The sequence below is a fragment of the Anas platyrhynchos genome, chromosome 7 (genome assembly GCF_047663525.1).
Source record: "Anas platyrhynchos isolate ZD024472 breed Pekin duck chromosome 7, IASCAAS_PekinDuck_T2T, whole genome shotgun sequence".
In the NCBI taxonomy this organism is placed as follows: Eukaryota; Metazoa; Chordata; class Aves; order Anseriformes; family Anatidae; genus Anas; species Anas platyrhynchos.
Window position 1 is genome coordinate 8,325,481 of NC_092593.1, and position 23,805 is coordinate 8,349,285.

A 23,805-nucleotide genomic window follows, 5' to 3' on the forward strand; every position below is an offset into this window, starting at 1 on the left:
TGAAGAATTTGGTCATCGGGACTTGTCACTTTTTATTTGAAAGTGATGGACTATAAATTAATTACTAAACTATTTACAAAGTAGTACTGGGGTTTTCTGATCTTTCACACCAGCACAAAGGTAGCAGGCACGTGGCTGAGGATTCTCATTGGAGCAATGACTGCGTTTCGGGTAATGGGCACTCGCAGAGTCCTTGACAGAGGTGACATTGCTGGTGGCTCTCTTCTCTTTGCATAAGAAGCAGCTGACCTCACTGAACACGCAGTGTAGCACGCAGTACATGCAGTAGCTGTGATACAAGAGGCCTCATTCGTTAACAGGATAAGCAGTACCAAACCATGACCTTTATAAAATTATTCTTAATCCAGAATAAGGGCTTTATTATGTGCTTTCATCCTCATCTTCTCCACGTGTTTTTGAACCTTCTCTCTGAGCCTGTTGTTTTGAGGTTGAAAATGCTCATCTGGATGGTGTTGTGCGTCTCTGCAAGAAGTTTAAAAGATCATTTGTACTTAAAATAGCCAGAGAAGCTACTTAGTGCTGACAAAAACAAAGGAAGAGACAATTTCTGTTTTATAGTGACCACAGAAGATATTCCATTATTTATGCAGAACTGGAAAGCAAGTGAAACTGAAAAGAACATTCACTTTTGGCTTGGTCATTTGGGAAAGTTAACCGTCTGATAGGTGAACACATACTAGGCTGAGTTTCTACATTTTATCTGTGGAGAAACATATGCTGTAATGGCTAGAACAAGAGAATCCACGTGAAAAACTGATTTGTCAAGGATAAAATGCAGAAACTGCTGTGGAGGAGCAGTAGGATGTCATCCAGTGAAACAAAAAAAAGAACCTTCAGTGACAAAAGAAAGGATTTGGACTTCACTGTTTGCTAATAGATTTTTGTTTCTCACTTTAAAAGGCCAACCAAATAGTGAAGCTTTCAACAAATTTAGTTAGCAGCAGAAACTGAAAGTAGACCAACCCAAACATGCTAAAAGTTTTTCTCCTTCCTCATGTCCTCAGTCCTATTGGGAATCAGGCCTTGGAGGCTGATTCCATATAAATATCCCGTCTGTCCCTTCCCAGGGCCACCTTCTGTTCTCTAGTGGCCATTCTCAGACACCAGTACAGCCAACTTTTATTAGGCTGGAGTTTATTTTAACCTTTAAGCTATTTCCAGAGTCCCATCCTTAAGCAGAATTGCACTTTTCGTACAAATTCTTTTATTTTTGCTATCAGACCATAACTTTGTTTTCTAAAAGTAGAACATGGACACTATTTACATACACAGAGGTGTAATCATGCTAGTAGAAAACAGTAACAATGACACCAGAAAGCACATGAGGTGGTGCACATATGTCGTATTAGATGTAACATACGCTCCATAACTGGAGTTATTAAGAACATCAACTGAAGTAGATGATTTAGAGTTAGGTAAAATGGACTGCAATGAACACTTGAAATATAGATACCTACAAGTGTTTAATATAGAAAAATATTTTCAACTTTGAAGAAAACATCAAAAGAATTAAACTTATGGTTATAAAAGCTATTTACCTAGAAAAAGCACCATCCAACACTGTACGACTGTGGAGAAAAGTGACTTTAGTTACATGAGCTACTGCAAATCCTTACATTTTGACAAGCAGGGTGTCATAAAGTGACAAGAGCAGTGCTGAGTCAGACACATACGTGTTTGTACAGCAAATTATTTTCAACCAATGCTGTAATAATCACAATACTGCAATCAATGTTTTGTCAGAGACCTCATAATACTCAGCACTGTTTTAAAGTTTAATGAATGATAGAGTTGCAGAAAATTTGAACATCAGTCATTTCCCTCTAAAATTAAATAAAAAGACGTACAAGTCTCTTGGTGGCTCTGAGAATTCCAGGTTATTATACACATCCTGACTAGCTAGGTGTCTAATCATCATCAATATCACTTTAAAGAGATGGCAACTATTGAACAGAAAGGTTAATTCATGTGTTCAAAGCCACACGAGATACCTGGGAAAACACTGGGTGAGAACTCAGCGCCATCTCCTGCGTTCTTCTGCAATCACTTATGTCACCCATATTGCCTACTGCTCAAGTCCATTGTCCTCAGCGTCCCACCTACCAGCTGATACCTCCCTGAATCCTTCCTGTGACATCACGTACCTCCAAGCTTCACACAGAGCACCCACTTCTACTTCCAGCCCCACAGAACTGCTGGGCAGCCTTGCATGCTCTTCTAAAACCATGGTGGTAATCATCAGCCAATGCTGATTTTATTCACCACTACCAGCATTACTAAAAATCTAACCAAAAGAGCCACTAGTCCCAGAACACTGAATAGCTCTGAAGGCAAGGGGACTGCCTCCGATGCAAGATGATACCGATAAAACTGAAGTCAGAGACATCCAGGCTAACATTCACAGCTGTTTTAAGTGCAATCCAGAGATCATATCTGCAGCACAAAATATAATACATGAGACTTCTGCTTTGCTTGAAGTGCCAGATCTGCATCTGATGCAATGATGGAGCCCCTGGAGCATCTCCATATGACTTTCTACATAATTCTGAAGGAGATGCTTCTCTTCAGATTCCTTCCCATTCCTCTCCCCTAATTTCATATTACACTTACCTTTCTTCTTTTAATGATTTCATTTTGCCTTCTGTGAACGCTTGCCCAATTTGTGGAAATTCAGCTCTCAACATTTCTGGAGTAAGAATCACTTTGAACTCAGTTTCAGCTGTCTCACTAAAATCAGTAAGATTGAGAACGATCAGGTTTTATCCTTTTAAAATTATTTTTTAAGTCAACAAACCCAGAAATATATCTTATGCAAGCACAACTTTGTGCTCTTGCCTTGGAGAATCTCTCAGATGTTCAGACACATCCATACAAGCATTTAAATCGATCACACTGAACACAAAAGAGAAGAAACTTACTGGTCAATTACATTCTCTCTGTCTCTTTCAGGCAAGTCATACAGCATTGGTGGTACATCTCTTGGAAGCATATCTAAACTGTAAGGATCCCTGTGATGGAAATGGAATTTAAAATGGGCAGGGAGTAACTGCAGTCAGTAGTTACATTATAAAGCTTCACACTAGTAGCTATTGTTACAGAGAAGATTATGTAATTTTAAATATTCCTGGAAAAAAGATCAGAAACTAATGTGGTATGGAGGAACATGAGCCTGAGAGATGCTGGCTACCACTGGTGCAGGTGTCCACATATTAAACATTTCGCTGTTCATACTTCTGCTGGACAGAGTTTGTACCTTCCAGAGTCTTCTGGCACTGAAGCAAAATGCATTCAGGGCAGATGTCACTAGAAGTCTAGAGTAAAACTTCCTTTCCAGGACTAGGTATTTCCTCTAGCAATATTGTTCTTAACTCACCCTCTATGGAGAGTGATTTTGGATTGGTGAGAAGTAAATAATTCCACCCATATGCCCAGAATTACCTGTAGGACTAATTATTGGTCATGTAGTTAAAGACAGCAGAAAGGTGCACAGGTTAGAGGCACTGTCTATTCAATTTCTTACCTAGATATTGTACTTGCCAATGTGGGAGTGTTTGAAAAGATGGAATACACCACTGGTAAGAATTCTCTCCACTCCATCACTCCACAGATCACTTCCTGAAATTATAAGTGCTACAACTTTCAGACATCTAACACAATGCAGTGGGGAGAGAAACTTGCAGGACAGAGCATCTGATTTCTTGGTTAAGAACTGAATCTGGAGAGCTGCAGTTCTCCATGTTTAAATAGGGATATGGTTTAGTGGGGACTGTTAGTGTTAGGTTAGAGGTTGGACTCGATGATCTTGAGGTCTCTTCCAACCTAGAAATTCTGTGATTCTGTGAAATAATGCTTCCTCCACTGCAAGGTCATGAAAATACAACACACAGTTAAAATGGAAAGAGCAGAGAAATACTTCAGAGATCAAAAAAAAATACAGACAAAGCCTAATAACAGGTTATTCTGACCCACGTACTGGTTATTTAGGTACCTACATAATTTTTATTTGAAAGTGTTTCTATCTAGGATGACTCTTCATTTTCCCTCATAAATCCTTGGAGCAAACTCTCAGCAAGAACACACCCAAGGCAGGTACTCATACAATAAACCCAAAAGGCCATACCTTGTGATGCAGAAATTTCTTTTGTGTGACTGGAATGCTGGATCCTTTGGGGCATTCCTTGGTAAAGGTGTATTTTGGAAGAGGACAGAGATGATATTCAATATTTGTTTCAGAATAAGCTAAAGGAGGTAAAACTGGAAATAATCCTGGAGTGGGGTTCTAAAAAAAAAAAAAAAAAAAAAAAAAAAAAGATTTTAGAAAATCATTCTGAGCACCACAAAGAATTGATGAAAATTCAGGCCTTACAGTTAACATATTCTCCCCAAACTCACACATTTGTCTCATTATGACTCTTGTTCAGCATAACATCTCCTTCATCTCCTGACTCTCCCCACGTTGCAGACCCATAATCTGCCTGGCTTATCCATGCTCTCTGCTGTCCAAAATACTGGAATTTAAGTGTTATTTGCAAGTATAGAATAAAAAAACTTTTGCCTGATCCCTCCAAAATTCAATGCTGTTTCTCTGAACAGTTCAGAAACCAAGGAAGTGAACTGGCCTTGCTGCGGTGGAAGTTTGTGAGCATTTTATCATCTATTTCACTGTGCTAGCATTTGCTTCTGCCTTCAGTTTAGTGCTGTGTAGCATGGAATCAGGTTGTCAGGTTGTGCCTGCCTCTTACACTGACACGACAGAGGGATGAAAGAGATGCACAGAGGATCTCATCAGTAAATCCACCAGAGTCCTAGCCCCATGCAGTGGGGACAAGTCTATACTGTGTACGTTGTGCCAAGACCACCAGCGTGGCACACTGGGCTCTGGGCCATTTCAGCTAACTAATGCTGAAAGACTGAGCCACCCAACTCAGGCCCCGTGCCATGCTGGCATGGAGACACTGCCTGTGCCCACACACAGCACTTCACTGAGCTAAAAGCTGTCTCTGTGGGCTCAGAGTCACCAAAGGACCTCCAGGCTGTGCTGCACTGTGTGGGAAATACCTTCTATAATTGGTGCCAAGTAGCACAATCTACATGAAAATTAAATAACTGAAAGTCTTCCAATGCACCTGGTTGTGATTTTTTTGAATCCCTGTGCCTAGTAACTAGGAAATGTGGCTTGGGATGTAATGAGAACTACTAGAAACTCTAAGCCAGCAGGATGCAATGTGAGCAAAGAGCTTGACTTCACTTTCCTCACTTGACTTAAGGATTAGGCAGAAGCACAGTTCTTCAGCTGAAGAAGACTGTACCTGTCCTACTTACCTGGGTAAGAGCATGAGGTTATAGAAGGACTGAGATGCCAAGTGTGTGGCTTTTTTCTTAACATGCAACCAGGGAAACAAATCAAGAAGGAAGGGGCCCCAAGGTGTTTCAGGGAATCCTGGAATCAGTGAGAATTTGTGGAGCATGGGACTGAAAGGGAAGACTCCAGTTCTCTGCCATCACTGGCAACTTTGCCTTATCATCCCTCTGCTAAATTGATCCAAATTCCACCTTAAAGTGGAACGGTGTCCCTCTCCGTAGGATGAGCTCTGTGGCTCCTACCTACCAAGGCTTGCAACTTGAAGGACTATTCACGCTCTGGAAGATAGTTTTGTATACCAATCTGAGTAACAGAACTGCCCACCAATAAATGTCCTTTCCTTTCCTTTCTTAGGTTCTTTGTTCAAGCTGACTTCTACTTACAAAAATGCGAAGTGGGTTGCTCTCTGTAGGGTAGACTAAAGCTTGGGGAGGAACCAGGTTTAAGAGGCTGACATTTCTTTCTGCCACTTCTTCTGGGGTTGGTTTGTCAAAATCCATCCTGTGGGAGACCAGGTTAAGTTGCCCCTCAGGAGAAGGAACTACTTGAACCAATTCATCCTTGAAAAACACAGACAAAGGTTTTCAGAGTGTAGCAAGCCTTTTGTTATAAAGTGTTGGGAAAGAATTAATCAAATAATTGCAGAAATGTAGGGATGGGAGTGACTTCAGCAAAGGGAGTTTGTGTTTGAGATTACTTGTTACCTGGGCTCCCTGCCTCAGCGGCCGGCAAAGTTTTCGAGGTTTGTAACTTGTGGCTGCATGGTGTGTACAAAATGGCTGATAACCCATAATCCTGAAATGCTGAGGAACCTAAGTGCGAAGGAAAAAGACACACTGCAGGAGATGACAATAATCACAGACATATCACATCTCATTGGTAAAGGATACTTTGATTGCTATTCTGGAATGTAGTATATGATCAAAACTTTGAGAAGTTTACAAGGACAAGCTGAATGAGTGTATAAAGAAAGTTCATTCTTGCTTTTCTGTGAAAGATCATGGATTTAAAAGTTTTTTTTATTAAATCAAGTATACTAAACTTAATGGGGTTGAGAAAGGTTTTATTAAGTATTAAAATTAACACTGGCAGATGAAGCAAAGACACTAACAAAAATATTGTTATACCACCTGAAAAAAAAAAGGAAGAGGAAATAATTGAGCCAAAATCTGCATTGATTTGAACCTGAGGAAATATTTTTGCTTTGATAGAGTGCTGAATGTGATCTTTTGCTATTCAAAAATTTGAGAGGAATGTCTTTAGAGGTCAGGAGAAGAAAAAGATATGTACATATAAGTTGAAAAAACAGCACTATGTATTTCAAGGTGGAGATGTTTCCATTTCTTAAGCAAGAATGCAGGAACTCAGCATACAGAACTGGAACCCCAAAACAAAGAAAATTTAAATTACTTTCTAAAAAGGACACTAACAAGTGATGGTATTTTTGCTCTCTAAAATCAAAGGAGAGGCTGTGTGTCACACAGGGCTTGCAGTATCCTCATTCATAGATGCATCTTGTTGCTTGAGACATAACATTTGCAGCTGAGACAATTCATCTGTGTCTGAAGAGAGGAGAACTGCTGACTACAGGCTTGCTACTTACAGAAACCGGTCAGATTTGTTTTTATTTAAAGCAACTTATTAAAACAACATTTCTACTGGGCTGCACACTGGGGCCACTGAATAAGGCACAAAATTAACTGGACTGTGGAAGGAAACATGATATAGCTGAGGGAGCTGTACTGACTCACCTTCAAGTCATAGAAGGGAATAACGTGTCTGATTTTCACATCTACAGGTTTGATAGGAACGAGGCCAAGAGCATCAGGTTCCTGAAAGAATACAATATTTAAAACCCAGTAATATGGTGGGCATTTCGTTTTGCATTGACAGCAATCCATTAGCATGGCTACTTGAAAAGATATGGAAATAATTATGCAAACATTTTAATATTTTTCCAGTCTTTTCTAGGACTTTAGCATTTCAGTCACTTTTTTATTTATTTTCCTGTGCAAAATCATGGATTTTAACTAACTTTGGTCATTAATGTATTACACATAAATTTAGAATGTAATCAAGAGAATGCAAACTTTTAACTGCTTTTTAAGTGCTTAGCAGCACTCTCAATAAACCTGAAGTCCTGAATTAATTTGTTGGAACTCCAGAACACCGGTCACATTGTGAAGTATAAAAAAACAATATGGGTTCTGGGGCCAATGCCTTCAACAAAATTTTATCTTTACTGTTGGCCACCATTTTAATTACTATACCTACCAAATCATGGCACAGTTCAAGGGAACTGTAGAAGGGGAATTCAAAAGGTAATATGCGATCTTCAGATATGCTGGAAGAAATGCCCTCATGTTCTTCACTCTTCTCTGTTTTGCTGAAACACTTGTTTCCTGTCAAGAATGGAAAGCCAATACTAAGATTTTGTAATGTAACTTAATTCACTGCTTCAAAAATAGAATCAAGACACAAAACATATTTAACATTTTCCTTACACAGGATGTGTCAGTTCATTTTAATATGGAAAGTAAGGTACTATTTTCTAAATTTTTTAAACTACCCCATCTACAAGACAGCATACTGGGAAATAAAGAGCGCCCACTCGCACAGGCAGAAGGTCTGATATGGAAAGTTGTCAAACTGCATGGGTATGAGGTGGTGTGAAATAAGAAACATGAATCCTCTTCTGTCTGTAGGATAGCCAACTGTGACACACATCCAAGGCTAGTTATGTTCCATAATTGTTAAAGAACAAGTGACTTTTCCAGGCCAGCACTGTCATTACAACATAAAGAAAAGTGGTTGCTTGAAAGCACTTGTGTGAGAAAATGAGGAGGGACACTCAACCGAGTACTGGCCACTTGGCTGTGTATCTCACAGTTCTTTCCGTCTCATTTCACTGAGTTCAGATATCTTGCCTTTTTCACACTTTATCTAACTGCTTGGGTTCCATCTGATCTGATTACCTACTCATCTGTTTCTCATACAATCCCACCTGCCCTTTCCTTGTTGTTTCTCAGCCCTGTAAGTAGCTGTCCTATTATTAAGTCACTAAGTTGCAAGGCTCCTAAGAAGAGAATCATATTTTTAAAATATGGTAGATAATGTCTGAAAAATAGATGTATTTTGACTACAGCCATGTCCACCTTGTCACACTTCTTTTTTGCTTGTAGACTCCTTTGTAGGGACTCTTTCTTTATGTAACTATCATATATAGGCACGCACCTGACAAGCCACAGTACAACCTGAATTATCAATAATTCATTGCCAGACTATCAACTTGTTCTTCTGCTCCTTACCAGATGCAGAGCCTTCCTCCACTACTCTGGCTTCTCTTTTTAGCCCACGGAACAGATGCAGTAAACGATTTAGCCGACTCTGAATCACAATCTGAAGGAATGATTTTAAATTTTTAAAGTTTAATAGTAAGTTTAACATTCTAACATTTAGAGTCATAGAAATAGACATACAACAGTATTTATTCTACAAATCTCACTCATACATCTATTTCAGGAATTTTGCTATAGTTTTCTGTTCAGAAGGGATAAAATGGGGAAGGAAAGATTTTGAATGGATTTCAACTCCGGTGACACTACGCATAGAAAACAGATCAGCCGTTTGTTTAGCCTTACAGTTTAATTAGACTTTTTCACTAGATCTTAATCCTTCAGCTGTGTCCACTGGCATATACAGATTTAACAACAGGTAAACAGTCAGCAGACCATGGCCATATGAATACTTGTGGCTCTGTGAAAGAGAATACGTAGTAACACTCACTGTGAGATCTGCCTAATGCTATTTATCACAGGGTAACAATGAGGAGTCCTAGGTTCAAATACCAGAAGGAAGCATTTAGCCACCTCCTTATTTGTGCAATACACATTTCATCTCAAAGCATTTGTATGGAGCCTAATACTGGGGGCTGTGGTAAAGAATAGATTTGAGAAGAATACCTGAAGTGGGCACTGGGAAAGAAGGAAGGTTATGTATTGCTTACTACATTTATATTTACTTAGAGATGAACAGTAGAAATGCAAGTTAATACTTAAACTCAATGGAACAAGTGATTTTATAGATTTAGTCTTTAACTTCCAGGCTGAGAAGGATCTTAGGAGACCTCCAGTTCAATCTCCTGCTCCAGGCAAGGTCAGCTGTGAGATCAGACCAGGTTGCTCAGGGCTTTATTCAGTCTGGTCTTGAAAGCATTAAGGGATGTAGACTGCACAAACTCTGCGCAATCTACTCCAACGATTGTCTTCATAGTGAAAAAGGCTTTCCTTACACACAGACTATAGCTCTCTTACTGGAATTTGTGTCCATTGTTTCCTGTGTTCCCCTCATCTTTCTTGTACTAGGGTCCCAAAATTGAACATCATATTCTATATGCATTTTGAAATCTTTTCATTCAAAAGTATTTTGTGCATTAAAAAAACACTAAGTTCTTCTACATTTGCTTAGTATTGATTGTTTAAATAAATTTACTCCAGATCCTTAATTCCTGGTGAAGCAGGGACACATTTATCAAACTGTCAAATCCCTGGCTAGCTGTGAAGACTGTTACGTGCTAGTTTGCATGTTCTTTTGTGCTGTTTCCAAGGTGACATACCATCACACTGCATTCTAGTTGTTCACATTACCTTGTATGCTGCTTGTTGGAATTTCCTCAACATCCTGTTTCTGTTGTCCCAGGGGTCGTTACGGAGCAAGTTGAATGTGGGATGGACATTTGGATGCTGCATGGTATTAAAAAAAAGAGGTACCATTTTCAAAACTAGTCAATGGTGGAATTTTCTCCAGCCCAAGCTATTCCTTGGTCAGAATCCCTGTGTTATTTCCCAACACTAAAATTAAATCAAGTAAAAATGTTGAAATTGAATTATTTCATTCCATGTCCATGTCACCCTACTGGCATTTAAACAGAAGTCTTCTCAGTAGGGCTTAATGAGAGGTAATCACCAAAAATCTTCAGATGCAATATGGGAAATGGAGAGGTAATGCTGCATGGTCTGCATCCATACGTAAATGGCAGCCACATACTATGGCAGAAGTCCAATATGTGGGCAGTCAGTGGGGAGAATGGACCAGGTCTCTGCTGAGTGCACACTTCAGCTTGCACAGATGTGAAGTTGGAATAACTGTAAGGGCTCAAACCAGAAACTCAGAAAATTCAGTAACCTCTCTCCGATAACAGCTGACAGCATAGACCTACAGCAGGGTGAAAGACCAGGGTAAACTTGCAGTGATAATTCCCCAGAATAAACTCCCAACATCTGATGATCTCTGGCTTTGGACATACTTGAGAGGGGGTCCCTATATTTAATGACTTGAATTGTCTGAATGCTCTTTGAACACAAAAATCTTTCTTGATGTATTGATCTCTCCAGTTTTAAACTGATGTGATAGAAAAATGTAGCGCTAGAAGGGACTCCAGCGGCACCATGGTACCAATCTTCACAGGAGGGCAGCTGCTCAACTAAAATGTAGGTTAGGAAGGTCCTCAGAACCAGCTCTACACAGCCCCATGCCACACTCACCATACGATATTCAACACTTCAGAACAGGCACAAAAGTACAGGAAAAGACCAACTACCACAGCTATGATGTTCAAGAAGAAAGCAGCAAAGATCCTTTGTGTTGCTAACAGCCAATGTTCCTTCAGTAGCAGACTATTTATTAAACAAAGCTTCCAATAATCCTAGGAAACAGATCCTGGGAATTACCTCACACCACAGAGAAAGACAAAAACCCTAATTACCAGAAAGGTTCCTGTCAATCAGACCTGCAAGGTAAAGTTTGCAAGCCTTGTGATTTACTTAATCTAACATTTAGGCATGAGAAAGCTGCTCCTGAGAGAGCTTTCAGGAACAAGCAATATCAATCTCAGGTTAGGCCTGTACATTTCCACTTGTCTTTCATATTAGAAGCTCAGAATATCAGAAGACGAGTTGTGCATGCAGCTCATTGCTGGTTCTAGTGTAGTAAAACGAGAAGTATGACACTGATACAGAAATGGCCACATTAGGAGGAAAAACATTCAGTGACAAATAGTTATGGTTAGTTGTTAGCATAGTGGGTGATAATAACAAACAAACCTGCTCAACAGTCCGGATAACACGTCTGGAAGAAGTTTCCACTTCCTTCCTTTGAAACTCCTTTTCTATGATAGGTTCTCCTCTTTGAATCTAATTTGTCACCAGGAAGAACAATCTCATTAGTTCAAACCATTCAGTGATTTTTTTTTCCCCTTATTTATGATTAGCATAAATTCACTTACAAGGTACCTATTCTGGAGGTATGTTGTAAAACAGACTTCACCCCCTTCTAGGGAGTGATTATTGCAACCCTTTAGCAAGTCACAAAGTAAAATAGCATTCTTTTTGGTCTGAGTTTCAATCCAATCCCTGCCCTAATGAAACACATAGGCTTTGCATAGGCAGAACCAGTAAGAGATTACAAAACCAACCACATAAGTCAGCACCTGAACAGCGCTATGCAGGTAACAGCATTACAAAAATTTCCTGCAGTTTTCCTATATTTTGTGAACATCTCCATCATGGTTTCCAGTGATGCCTGCTCTTTAATCTGTTCATGTGTGCAATAGTTTAGTACTGTTTTCACTTCACTTTTCTGAGACTCTCTCAAAGCGTTCAGGCATACTGGATGAATACCAGTGCTTCTTCCACCACACTCCTCCTTACCTATTGTTTCATTCCCAGGGTACAACTATGTCTTTAACCTTGGCTTTATTATGGGGAGTGAAATTCACATGATTTTGATGGACTGAAGTTTTGGTTAAGACAATGAAAGACAGACCAATTAAAGGTCTCCAGGACACCCAGTACCAGGCTGTATAACGCAGTGGCCAGTTGAACAAGCGATGGAGGAATAATAAATACTTTGTGAGGCTTAAAGGCACCCAGGGTGAATAAGCAACAAGGACAGCACAAGCAAAGGTACACCTCTGTCAGAAAGTCATGGGGACAACTGTGAAATCACCCCAAAACCTCCACAGACAAAAGATGGACAACAGGTAACTAGGTAAATATTTCTAGACAAGGTGAATATGCATCTAATTCAATGATACACCAATCTCACATTTTAGATCATTGTTTTTGTTACTTATTTCCTCCCTTGTTACTATTAAAAATAATGGTTTAATTAATTCATGCTTAATTTAGTGTATAAATTAAGCCTTGACCTATTTATAAATAATGTGACTCCCACAAACAATGCCTGAGAAGTCAGTAGGATGTCAGAATCTACTTGAATATCCAGGAGGAAGGAAAATAGGGACAAGCCCATCCTATCTTTGAAGGCTGTGCCACATGGGGGTAGATATTTTATGCCACTGCCTATTGCAGCTCTCACCTCTACAAAAGACCACCTGCAGTCTGGGGTGACTGGAGGAAGACAAAAAGAGTGAGGGTGACAGTAGAAGAACCTGCTGAATTATCTCCCCGTGGCTCTGCAGGAGAGGATTGACTGGGTTTAGCCCTTTGATTGTGAGCTGTTTGAGAGGTACAGAATAAACAGAACATTGGATGCAGCCACAGTGTTGACAGGATTGCTGCAATGCTGCACTGTGTAGCTAGGTGGAAATCTACCAGGTTGAGCAATACCTATTGTAACAGGTATCTGTTTACATTTCCATTAATAATTTAGCTTTCTGTCTACCTCCCAGATAAAACCACCTCAAAAAAGTGATGCACAGAAATAATAAAGATATAACTGTAGCAACAAAGATGTAACTGTAGAAACAAGTACAGCTAGTACAGGTTTATATCAATGCATTAAGAAAAACTGAAGACATAAAGAGCTTGATACAGTCCTCTAGTGCACTGCATGTAAAATAAAAGTATAAGTTTGACCTTAAATTTATAGAAAAAAATGAGCAAAGGCTTACCTTGTACCACTCCTCTTCCCTCTGCCGGTTTTCGATAACCTCTTTTTTAAATTCCACAGAGACTGGATCTTTGCCTTTATGAACTTGCCTGTATTTACAGTAGAGGCAAGAAAATGCTTTACTTAATATACAATTTGTTATATTTAGAGGTTAATAGACTGATTCTCCTCTTACTAAGGTGTCTAGGAGCCCATAATATTCAGCGTAAGAGCAGTTCAGACAAATGCAAGTGAAACCACAGTATGCTTACACATTATGTGCTCTGCTTTACACCATTTGATGTTTAAATGCAATTCTGTTCATTCCATTATAGATTTTAGCCTTGATTTATTGACAACCATGACAAAAACTCCCTCTACCTTTAGGTGGGATGGAATGCATGTGGATGGATGAACAAAGTTTTCAGCAAGTTTCTTTCTAAATGCAACTATCATACAATCGAAAACCCCACTGGGTACACTCAGATTGTCCTCAGGCAGAAGGGAAAAAATGAAAGCAAAACAAAAAGTATCTTAACTGTAAAAGTTAAGATCAGGACATGCCCATCAGGACATGAAATAGCAGCTTATGCACCAGTGAATTTGCATACATCATTCACAGAGGCCTCAGCTAAGCAAAACTCCGTGTCGTTAATATGGTTAATTAACACTCACTTCAGATGATTTGCTTCCTCTTCCTGAATATTTTGTTTGACTTTATTTTCAAATATGGCTTCCTTCATCTGTCTTGTTTTTATCTCTTCATCGCCTTGGCAAAGGACTGCAAGAATATCAGAAAGACATATCGTACCATATCATTCCCATTTTTAATTGGGAAATAAGACTCACAGTGATAACTAAACTCATTAATCTGTAAAGCTAAGGTAAATTTCTTCCAGAAACCACGACTGTGTTACATCAGCAATTCTGAAGTTAGGTTTCTCTTGAGAAACTCACAAATATTGATAAGATTGTGTTTACACTGCTTAATTATGTTACCTTTTTTCAAGTTCCTAATCTTCATTTTGCCTGGTTCCTGATTCAAAACAGTGGCTACAGCATACGGATTTGACAGATCTGTGGGGAATCTGAGGTTCTGGTATTCAATTTCCTAAGAGAGAGGAAGAAACAGAAGTGAAAAAGATTTTCAGCCCAGAAAAGTACTTGTGATTATTCTCTCTTCACACCCTTACCTTTTGAATAGGCTGGGATCGTGGCTGGCTGAACTGGAGTTTTCTCCACTGCACTGACTGTCCCGCAGACACTGCTTTTCTCTGTGGACGACTTTGTTGTTTTTCAAATTGTTCATTTCTAGATGTCAGAAGGAAAGATTGTTCTTTTAAGTACTCTGTAAATTGTATATAATTGTAGCACAAGTATATATATCCCTTCTAGATATAAAAGAAGATCAGAAATTCTTTTCACAATTTTAAGAGTGGAACCAAACTTTCTAAACTTGCAAACTTCTTAGTTCACAAAAATAGGTACAGCCCAAAAGACTGTAGTACTCAAAAAAGTGTATCTGGCAAGGCCTTAACAATAAGAATAAGGTAGATCAGACAAACTGAGGATGCTCAGTGTCTCTTTAAGAATATTTAGTATCATTGTTTTTATTTTGGTACAGTGACAGTGTTAGGTCATACAGAAGACGTGCACTCTGAACAGAAGATATAAGAGAGCAGGTACGTGTATTAACACTTGAATGACATTGGTGCGTTTTATGTCACCATAGATAGAAATGCTTAAAATGATTACAGCAAAATTGCATAAAATCCTATTACACATGTACTTTTTAGAACTGGACAAAAATATCCAAAGATCAGTCAGCCACACATACATTAGACCCAAATGGGGTGTTGATGTTCCTGTGAATACACATACATAGGGCTTTGAGCGGAACTGTGAAATCCACAACTGCATTTTCATTTGTGCTGTTCCATACTCGAGTGGGGAATATTTCACAGTTACTGCCACTTTCCCATTGCCTGGAATGATTCCTGTGATTAGAGAAGAGAAACAGTAAGAATCCATCTAATGTGAGCCCACTTAAGCATGCTGAAATGGATTCTGGACTGCATTTTTTAAACAATATTACTGTTCGAACAGATGGCAGTAAGCCTCAAAAAAAAAAAATCAGGTTTCAAAGTGTCTTTCCAGAATGAAAAGTTACCAAATAGTGGGAGATATTTTGCAATAGGAAAGAGATTTGACAGTAAGAGTATTTCATACTGTTGTGAAAACAACTGGCTTTTTAAATGCAATAGTCCTTCACTTACATCTGCTGGTCTCAGTTCTCTGGCACATCCTGCTCTCTCAAACAAAGCATTACAGACATATTTCTCTGCATTCTCCCAAGTTTGGGGAATTGCCTGGACTCGGTGCATTAGTTGTTTCTACTTGGTCTTATTTCCTTATTACCTATTCCATGGTTTTATCAAATAATAATCCCTAAATATCCCTGAAAATCATATGAAAATTATATAAATTCCCTTCATGTCCCTAAAAATCAGTGCAATCCCAGGATACAGGTCCTGATACTCCTTGGCTTTTCTGCACAGGTAGTAACAAAATTGAAGAGTTTTTTTTTTTTTCCCCAGAACAACTCATCTGGGGAAGTAGGACCCCACCTTTTCTGAAAGTCCAACCTAAAACATTTTTACCTTTGTTACAGAAGAAGGGGAACAATTCTTAAGGGAAGTTTGACACATCAGGCCAAATTCATGTCATTCTACATAGAAGAATAATAGCACCTTTTATTACAATGTGTAAGTAACCAAAATTTAAAATTCCAGTGTCACAAATGCCAGTGAGATTTATGAAGGTTTTTACTTATTTAAATCTTTATGTATGTGTGGAATTGACCAGTGTTTAAGTGAATTACACAGCCAGGTCTCACTCACCTACACATTTTTGTCAGCTCAACTGGGCTCTGACATGCTTCTGCGGGCACCTGGCAAATGTCACAATGATAGCAACTGACCTGCAAATAGTTGTCTGTCTCAAGACAGAGCCCTCAACAGCATTAGGCATGAAAATAGCTTATCGTGTAGCCAAAAGTCCTTGTCTCTTGTAAAGCCCGTACACAGAAGTCTAGACAGAATCTAATATCCACTGCTGTAACTCATTAATGAGGCAGGAGCCAGGTAGCCCTTGGGGAAAGGTGTGATAAAGGGGTGAATGCTGGGCTATACCTTACTGCCTCTCTCCTTTCCAAAGGCTGCACCAGCAGAGAGCAAAGACTGGAAGGAAATATGGGAAATCCCATATTTTGCAGAGATCTACAGATGGGCATTGAGAGGAGAAACCCACCAGCCACAGAGGGCTATTTGCCACGAGACCGCATATAAATAATACTTGTCAGACTGTGTTTACCTAGAAGCACTCTGAGGCAAAGGCTTTATCTTTCTACACACACTTTTGTACAGCACCAAGTACACTGTCATGAGTAAGTACACTCAATAAATACAGATTTAGCATCTAGAATGTTAAATAAATGCAATTTACCAGATGTTGGCTCAACGGTGAAGGCTCTGTGAGACTGAATAAAATCAATGTGGAATTCAAAATCTATTGGGCAGCTGCACTGCAGTGGGATGACATACTCCTTGCTAAAAAGGGAGAAACAAAGAAAAAAAATAATGAAACTACAGGCAATCACCAATTACAGGCTGGAAAATTATATTAGATACAACATCCCCTGAATATATCTGTGCCAGAGAGCTGGCTTATGTATTAATGTGAAAATAGTCATTTCCCATTGCTCCAAAGTAGCAGAATACTTCAGACCTTTCACTCAATAGGGAAATAAGACCTACATCTTGATACGACTGCTGGGTATTTTATATCTTGACTTACTTTCTCCAGCCCCTACAAAATCTGATTAAATCATCAAATCTGATTAAAAATCATCAGATTTCCTTTTCAGAAGTTATTTGTGCGTATACTTACATTCTTGTAAACTTCAGTATCTAGTAAGCACAAACAATGCAAAACCAGAGCACCATAAGTACGGAACCAGAAATTCACCTCATCCCACAACTCTCCTTGTAGAAGAGGATGAAAGAAGACTCTGTGCACTCTTCAAAAGCATTGAATACTCCAGCACATCAGAACGACTGGACTTTATCCACCACAGAAGTCATCACACTACAGCCTGGTTTTCATAAAAGCCTTTTGTGTCTCACACTGGTTGTGTGATGGTACTCAGCACACACCTTTTCAAGCTGCCTTGGAAACTTCTCTTATCGTTTAAAATGCTGTTCTTTACTCTGCTTAATCTTTTGTTTTCTGAGAAAATATTGTACACTTTCACAATTGTTAAAAAATGGAACAAAAAAATCACTTTGGATTTACTGATGCTAAAAAGACATAGTACTTGGGAGTGGACAGATTACAAACAGCAAGCTAGCATACAGCCATATTTCTTCGCCATATAAGTGAAGTGAATCAGCACCAATTTAGATAAGCTGAAGCCCTGTCCCATCTATGTATATGTTTAGTTTGTACAGCACCCATTTTCCTGTGAAGGTGTGTCTGGAACAGTTTATACGCAACTGTTTTGCAGTCCAGATGGTAGCTGACTTCCTTAAAGTTACCAGGACTTTATGATGTACAAGTAGAGCAAAATGAGATTTTTCAGGTTTTATGCATGTACCACAAAAATGGACGAATGTATGTCTTTAACTCACCTCTGACCAACTGATACATCAGACATACTTATAAATGACGGAAATTCCACAACATTCACAGCAGGGTAAGCATGCACAGGAACAAGCAATGTATCTTCTCCCTGCAAAAAAAAATAAGAGGGTAAATATTTATTTATTGTAATGAATAAATGTTATGCAAAGTAAAAGCTTCTGTAGTGGTTGGTCAGTAAGTGGGCATGAGATGCATCCAATATCATCCTTGTGGCTCCTTATGGCATTGACATTCTGCTTGCTTGTAGTATTCATATGTCTTTCCATACTTTCAGTAGCTACATAGAGCACCTCCAAGACATTACATCAGTGTGGCACGAAGACTGATATATCAGCAAAGTATAACAGAATAAAAAAAAAAAAAAAATAGTCTACCCACAGCTCTGGGATATTACGGAGAATAAAAATAGATGCTTAAACCCAAATACTCAAATCCAGGCTTAATAGGAGAAAACATGGGGCTGTAGGTGATTAACTGTGCCTTTACTTTATTGTTATCATCCTGTCCTAACAGTTGTTCCATTTCATTACAAATTTAAGAATATTTTCTTACAATACTCACCTGACAATGAATTCGGATGCAGTCATAGTAATACCGCCACTCATCAGGACAGAAATCAACAGTAACAACATATGACAAGCCAGGGACAAGCCGATGCTAGAAAATGACAAAATAAAATACAAGACATGTAAAAGCTGCCTATGTGCACACAAAAACAGTGCTGCATGCAAACAGTGGTGCAAAGGCTTTCTGACACTTACAGTTTTGTTGTATTTGATCTGAAAATACTTTGTCTGGGGTGGTATGATGTGAAGGTTTATTACATCACCAGAAATATTTATCAGCTTCTGTAGAACAAAAGAAAACCAAAACCATGTTACAATATGTGAGAGCAGTTGGAAACACATAGCCAAGAAGGTGTATTAAACGTGGAAGTAATCATTTCAACTTCAGTGGAAAAAATTCTGAGTATGCTCTGAATTTAAAAAGAAAACTGTTTAAACCTTGCATCCTGCGTTTTTATGCTTTGGAACCAAGTCACAAGTCCTTAGTTAGAAAGAACTGCATTTTTTTTTTTTTTTTTTTTTTACATGAAACCCCCTGAAATCAGCGAGACTAATTGCTAAAGATGATGCTACTGTTGAATCAAATTCTCATGCTGCTTTGCTTAGGAACAAAAAAGCAAAAAATCATTTTTTTTTTTTTGTTTCCTTTGCAACAATCTATTGGCTTCTCTTTTGCAGGGGTCTGAAACAACAGAAATGATTTAATATAAGGTTTTGTTCTAGATTACAAAGTAACAAACCTTTGGACTGTGACCGTCCACCCTGCCAAGTCTCCTGCATCATGGAATCATTTAATTTGAAAAAGACCTTTAAGATCATCATGTCCAATCACCCACCTAACACTACAAAGTCAACTCTACCTTTAGCTGGGGCAACCCCTTCCAATGCCTGACCAGCCTCTCTGGGAAAAAATTCTTCCTAAAAATCCACTCTAAACTTCCCCTGGCACAACTTGAGGCCATTTCCTCAAGTCCTATCTCTTGTCACCTGAGAAAAGAGACTGACATGCACCTTGCCGCAGCCTCCTTTCAGATAATTGTGAGGAGGTGCCCAAGAAGCTGGGAGGGGACAGAGTGAGGACAGCTGATTTTAACTGACCAACAGGATATTTCATACCATGTGGCATTCTGCTCAGCAAGAAAAACTGGTGTAAAGAAGGAGCAAAGGGAGGACATACAGCTGAAGGACCAGGGTGCTTCTGCTCCTGGGTGGGCCAGCAACAGCACCTGGGTTGCATCAGGCAAAGTGTTGCCAGCAGGTCAAAGGAGGTGATCCTTATTTATTTTCATTACACCTGGTGGACCTTGTCCATCCATCACCCAACTTCTTCAAAACACCACATCAACAAGGAGGTACTCAGACTATTTACTAGACAAGGAAACCAAACCCATGTCCTGACTTTCTTTCCTTAGGTTATGTTGCTCCTGGAAGGCCAGAGGTGCTGTCAAAGTCCTTGCAGCAGTGAACCCAGTTACAGCCACAGAAATGGGGCAAGTACGCTTTGATAACAGTCCCTTACGGAGTTAAAGCATGAGTCCTTCATCTATGACTTGCAAGTCACACATCACTCTTACACTGCTCACAGACACAGGAAAAAGAAAGACAAAAGAGACCATAAAGGGCAGTGATGCGAACAGCATGGCACTTGTCTGTTTTGTTACCACAGGGACACTGATTTTAAGTGCTGCTCTTTAGAGCACTCAGAGAGCAAATGGCCTCATGACCACAAGCAGTCTACTTGGCTTCTGTTATCCTTTTACAAGCCCCAAGAGGATCCCTGCCCTGACACTTACCAGCGTCTGTTGGTGATGTTTTCCAACTTCATACCCTCCGTAGTGTAGCACAGCAGGCTCGGCCTGTACAACATTGCTCCTGTAACGTTCTGAATAAATCTCTACGAAGAAAGATGGTGAGACGGGGAGATTAGGAAGGAGACCAGGTGAAACATACACAATGAATGTTACTTACATTTAGCAAATATGTTCATGTAGCACCTAATGTATTACAGAGAGAAAAAGGAAACAGAGCTCTTGTTAGGCAGGCATAACTCTTAAGTGGAGAGTTATGGTGGCATCTATGACCCAAGCAGATCCACGATCCTTTCACCACTTTATCTCTTGGCATCTCTCTCCTCATGGCTTCCACAAGCTATCACAAAACTTTAGGGTCAATCATTTAGGAACAGTCAGAGAGCACAAACGTACTTGATTCCAGCAAGTGATGGGGGACAGCACGTCGTCTTTTAGGTTCCTCCACTAGGCTGTCCAGAAGGACGCTGGGTATCTTCTTGAAGGGTTTCTCAGCAATCGTGTTTTCCGTGGAGGCTGATTCAATCACATCCATGTTAGGACACAAACGGAGTCTGAAGGCTACTAAAATTCATCAGCACCTGGGATCAAATAAAAACAACATAATGACAGAAGTGCCTTCCCTTACACTGCTAACATCTGTTGGCTAAAACTGTTTAAAAACATTTAGGAGAGAGAGTTTTTGTTGTTCCCTCCCAAAGTAGATTACAGAATAAACCAAATCCCAAGACCAGTTAAAATTCTTCCCCCTACCTGAACAATGGAGTTACTGTCTCACACTCTGGACTGTAATTGGCAGGCGTAAGTACCAAACAGCTAAGTGCCAAACATGCCTCAAGGAGGACAAAAATAGAAAGTAAACTTCCGATCACTTAACAGAGCCAAGTGTCAAGTCATCAGGCAGACTGGCATCATTATTCCTACTGATATTATCCACTCTAGATCCATTGTGGAACAGAGCCAACAGCTAGTTCCTCAGGACGCCACGTTCTGTGCTACTGCTGATGTTACGTGGCCACTGAACCCCGGGGAATCCACACTCAGCCAGGATGCATGGGTCTCATGGTCAGGTGTGGGCACATCCACAGAGCTCCAGAAGTCAAGCCAGTACACGAGGTAATAGTTTCAGCCAGCAATAACTTCCAAAGAAAGCTGATAGCTACGGTATCCATCCCACTGCTGGAGAGGGCATGGCTGAACCAGGAAAGAGGCAAGCTGTGGAAGGAATGGCATACACCAGAACTCCACCACCTCAACCCAGGTCAAGCTTGTGACCAGAAGTCTTCATGTAACACAGCCCATTTTGCACAAGTGTGCTCCAAACACTAGACATCTGCTTGTTATTTACCTCGCTCATGTGCGCAATTGCTTAAGACCCTTCCACAGGATTTTCAGATGCCATACCCCGTCCCTGCAGACAGTGATCTTCAGCTGTGCCATTAGCAGCACAGGCCTGGCACCCCAACAGGGCAGGACACGTGTGAGCAGATAAGCTATGCCCAAGGAAACGTGGCTCACCCCAGCTTTCCACAGCAGACCCCAAAGGGTCTGCTGCAGAGACAGCGCACTAACACATCTGCAGGACAGGGTGATTCCAGGAAACCTCACTCACATGGCAAGCCCTAGCACTTAGGGCATCTTCTGCTATTCCAGGGGTTACTGGGGATGTTTGGCTTTCAGGACATCTCTCTCCTCCTTCATGTCTCCCAGCACAGACAAGAAGAGAAGACTCTTCAGATAATCCCACAATCCAAACTGATTTCTGCAGAGATGTTCTCCCAATGTCTCCCGAGTGTTTGTGTTATTAACTTCCAGATTCTTTTTTAACTTTTAAATATTAATATGAGGGATAAGAAAATTGGCATTTCAATCTTTTGTTTAGATAGCATCAGTTGGGTTATTTGTTTAGTGAAGATAACTGTAAACCCAGAAGGCCAAAGGTATTATAGATCTGGTGTTAAGTAAGCACAGTTATCAGAACATAAACTTTTCTAATGACAAGAGCAAATATTGCACAATCAGGACACCAGACACTATCCATCCGCACAAAATTATCTTCCTAAATTCAGCACATGGCCCTTGGCTCTCCTGTGAACTGCATGGAGAAAAAGACAAGATACTTTTGGCAAAAGTATTGAGCTCAAAGGCAGCCACGCTTGGTTTTTCATCCCTCGAGATGCTTCATTTTGTATTTGCTCTTCACAAACGGGAAAGTGGGCGCACAGCTCAGGATGGTGATGCCAACACCTCCCTGGGCAACCCCTTCCAGTGCCTCACTGTTCTTTCTGAAAAGAAATGTCTCCTCATTTCCAGGCTAAACCTCCCCAGTGCAACCCGAGGCCATTCCCTCCAGTCCTATCACCAGTTATCTGTGAGACGAGGCCAATCCCCAACTCCCCAGACCTTCCTGTCAGGTAGTTGTAGAGAGTAATAAGGTCTCCCCTTCTCCAGACTAAAATGTGCAAAATCATCACCACAAGATCTCCGCGGCTGTGAAACCCTGGTCCCATCGCAGGCAACGGCAAAAGTCCCCCCAAAGTCACCGAGGCCAGGGTACGACCGACCCCTCCTCTTCCTCCTGTGGCTTTACAAGTGACAGGACACACGCTTTTATTAAACCAGCTGCGTTTCTGAGCGGACAGACGGGCTTCGAGTTTCCCCACACCGCCTCGGAGCGTGCTGCAGGTCCTGCCCCAACCCCTGGGGACCTTTGGGGTCCGGAGGCAGCCCCTGGTGGCCCCAAATCAGCCCCTGTTAGCCCCTGGTGGCCCCCGCTGGCCCCACGGCCCCCTCAGGCCGGCCCCGCTCACCTCAGCGCCGCTGGGGCCGCCACGGTTGCTGGGCAACAGGCAGCCCAAGCGGGCCGCACCACTCCTGCCTCCCCGGGGGGAGACGGTGAGACCCGCAGCCACCAGACGCAACCGTTCCGGAGAAAAAAAATCTCCTAGAGGGAGGCTTCGTGCTTTATATGATATAGGAAGGAGAGGATGGATCTCAGCGGGATGAAGAGGGTACGAAGACATCCCGCCGCCCGCTGTGGCCCAGGGACCCCCCCCGGCAGAAGCAGTGGCCGCGTCCTGGCGGCGCTGCACGGCGGGCTGGGCGCTGGGCTCCGCAATATGGCGGCGCCGGGGCCGCCTCAGCGAGGTTGGGGTGTCTAATGTGCTTCTTCGTAACAACCAAACGGTTTTGGGCTGAAAACGCGTTAATAAAGGTGTCCTGGCAGCTTCAGTGAGCGTTTTCATTTGGGGCCCGCACCTGTTAGCTTTCCAGATTCCCAGCAGAAGAGCCGAAGTGGTTCACACCACAGCGATCTGCACGGCTGTTCTGCATTAGGTGAAACAAGCATAACAAAATGGGATAATGAAGGACATGTGAGAGAGCCGTGTGCCCCAGCCCCTCCTGCCAGGAGCTCATCATGGTTGTCTAGGGCACCAACATGCTTGTGGACCCTCTG

General features: G+C 40.9%; 1 protein-coding gene across 7 annotated transcripts; it reads right to left on the bottom strand.

Moving 5' to 3' along the window:
• On the bottom strand, positions 1 to 23,536 carry CFAP221 (cilia and flagella associated protein 221). Of its 7 annotated transcripts, XM_038182508.2 has the most exons (25): positions 23,159 to 23,536; positions 22,823 to 22,932; positions 20,745 to 20,929; positions 20,334 to 20,434; positions 18,736 to 18,822; positions 18,536 to 18,631; positions 17,962 to 18,062; positions 16,778 to 16,881; positions 15,111 to 15,270; positions 14,467 to 14,584; positions 14,273 to 14,384; positions 13,949 to 14,054; positions 13,296 to 13,383; positions 11,485 to 11,574; positions 10,030 to 10,125; positions 8,692 to 8,782; positions 7,658 to 7,785; positions 7,135 to 7,215; positions 6,088 to 6,195; positions 5,767 to 5,943; positions 4,142 to 4,300; positions 3,542 to 3,636; positions 2,940 to 3,029; positions 2,632 to 2,748; positions 1 to 483 (listed from the first exon to the last, which is right to left on the bottom strand). In XM_038182508.2, the coding sequence occupies exons 3-25, from the start codon at positions 20,881 to 20,883 to the stop codon at positions 360 to 362; spliced, it is 2,568 nt and encodes an 855-aa protein (XP_038038436.2). In that variant the 5' UTR covers positions 20,884 to 20,929; positions 22,823 to 22,932; positions 23,159 to 23,536; the 3' UTR covers positions 1 to 359. The 7 variants fall into 7 exon arrangements, with proteins under 7 accessions (XP_038038436.2, XP_038038435.2, XP_071896773.1 ...); XM_038182507.2 differs by lacking the exon at positions 22,823 to 22,932; XM_072040672.1 differs by lacking the exon at positions 23,159 to 23,536 and having other exon boundaries at positions 22,823 to 23,147.
• Between the last annotated feature and the right edge of the window lie 269 nt (positions 23,537 to 23,805).

Excerpts from the sequence above, each read along its gene's own strand:
- CFAP221 (XM_038182507.2), bottom strand. The coding sequence starts at position 20,883 with ATGGATGTGATTGAATCAGCCTCCACGGAAAACACGATTGCTGAGAAA. Across the intron at positions 18,632-18,735 it reads AGATCAAATACAACAAAACT|CATCGGCTTGTCCCTGGCTT; the intron begins GTAAGTGTCAGA and ends GTCATTTTCTAG. Across the intron at positions 14,385-14,466 it reads GATCCCAGCCTATTCAAAAG|GAAATTGAATACCAGAACCT; the intron begins GTAAGGGTGTGA and ends CCTCTCTCTTAG.